At 43.9% G+C, this 1,200-nt stretch overlaps 1 protein-coding gene across 1 annotated transcript in view; it reads left to right on the top strand.

Annotated features, from left to right (window-relative positions):
• The window catches only part of LOC106511000 (formin-binding protein 1), a gene marked incomplete at both ends in the record, with an annotated part of 19,450 nt that extends 18,641 nt beyond the window's left edge, over positions 1 to 809 (top strand). The window contains 3 exon segments of the mRNA XM_013999737.1: positions 113 to 304; positions 584 to 598; positions 700 to 809. Coding sequence (XP_013855191.1) covers positions 113 to 304; positions 584 to 598; positions 700 to 809 — 317 coding nt within the window.
• Positions 810 to 1,200: the final 391 nt, after the last annotated feature.

Genomic DNA, 1,200 nt, shown 5'->3' with positions numbered 1-1,200 from the left:
CACACACACACACACACACACACACACACACACACACACACACACACACACTAATGTCTACTAACAGACCTGGACCACTTACCTGCCTGAACTTTAGCTTCTTTGTCTGCAGCTGCTGACCCTCCTATCCTCCCCCCGGCAGCCTCCACCTCCACCCCCAACCTCACCTTCACCTGGGAACATAGACAGCAGTCCCCAGTCCCCACCCCCATCTTCCAGAGAGCCAATTACACAGCGACTCAGTGACCTCATGAGCTCTGGTTCCAGAACCCGGAAGCAGTGTCTGCGAAACCTGAAGCGAGGGGTGCATATGGAAACACACACAAACACAATATACACACAGATACATAAACACACAAAAACACGCACTTATGCACCCACACACAGACACATGCATATGTGCAAACAGATTCACACATGAGCAGTGAAACCCCTGTCTCACACTGACTCTGGTTTTACTGAGATTCTCCGAGTTAAAGTGTTTGTGTTGAAGCTTCTGTGATGTCTATTTAAACCAAAGTTTCTCCTAAATGAATTTAAATAAAGTGTTTTTGTTCATTTAATGCTCTCTGTGGTTGGACAGCTGTCATTGAAACTGGTCAGTATGTCACTTAATAACTTTCAGGTTGATTAAAGAGCAGGTTGGGAAATGCTGTGGTTTCTGGTGGGTCTTGTGTAAACATAGTTGAACTGTTGCAGGGCTCCAGTCCAGCAGACTGCAGCCACCTTCCTCCTGAGCAGCGACGCAAAAAACTTCAAAGTCGAATCAACAACATCAACCAGGACATACAAAGAGAGAGAGAGCAGAGGTAACACAACTATACACATGACACACTCCATCATACACAACCATACACACTACACGACACATGTTTAACAACAAAGAAWTTGTCAACATCATGCAAGCTTGGTGCATAATGTCTGAGACATAGAATTGTTGCCATGCCAGCTCAGATGTTACCTGGATTAATAAGTCTGGCTCAGATATAAGGAACCAAGAAACACTAATGAGAAATGGACAACTGGAAGAAGGCCTTCATGGACAAGAGCACATAACTTAACACAAATGGACTGCTGCTGTAAAGCAAGCCTAGACAGAGGGCTTATATGGGAAAATARGGGAACAAAGAAAACTTTGAGTCAACGTCCAGTTTAAATGAAAAAAACAAACATTATTCTGGTAGTATTATGAACTTATGT

This window comes from Austrofundulus limnaeus, unplaced genomic scaffold, assembly GCF_001266775.1.
Source record: "Austrofundulus limnaeus strain Quisiro unplaced genomic scaffold, Austrofundulus_limnaeus-1.0 Scaffold2441, whole genome shotgun sequence".
Lineage (NCBI taxonomy): Eukaryota > Metazoa > Chordata > Actinopteri > Cyprinodontiformes > Rivulidae > Austrofundulus > Austrofundulus limnaeus.
The sequence above is the reverse complement of the archived record's forward strand: the minus strand, read 5'-3'. Positions and strand labels throughout refer to the sequence as shown.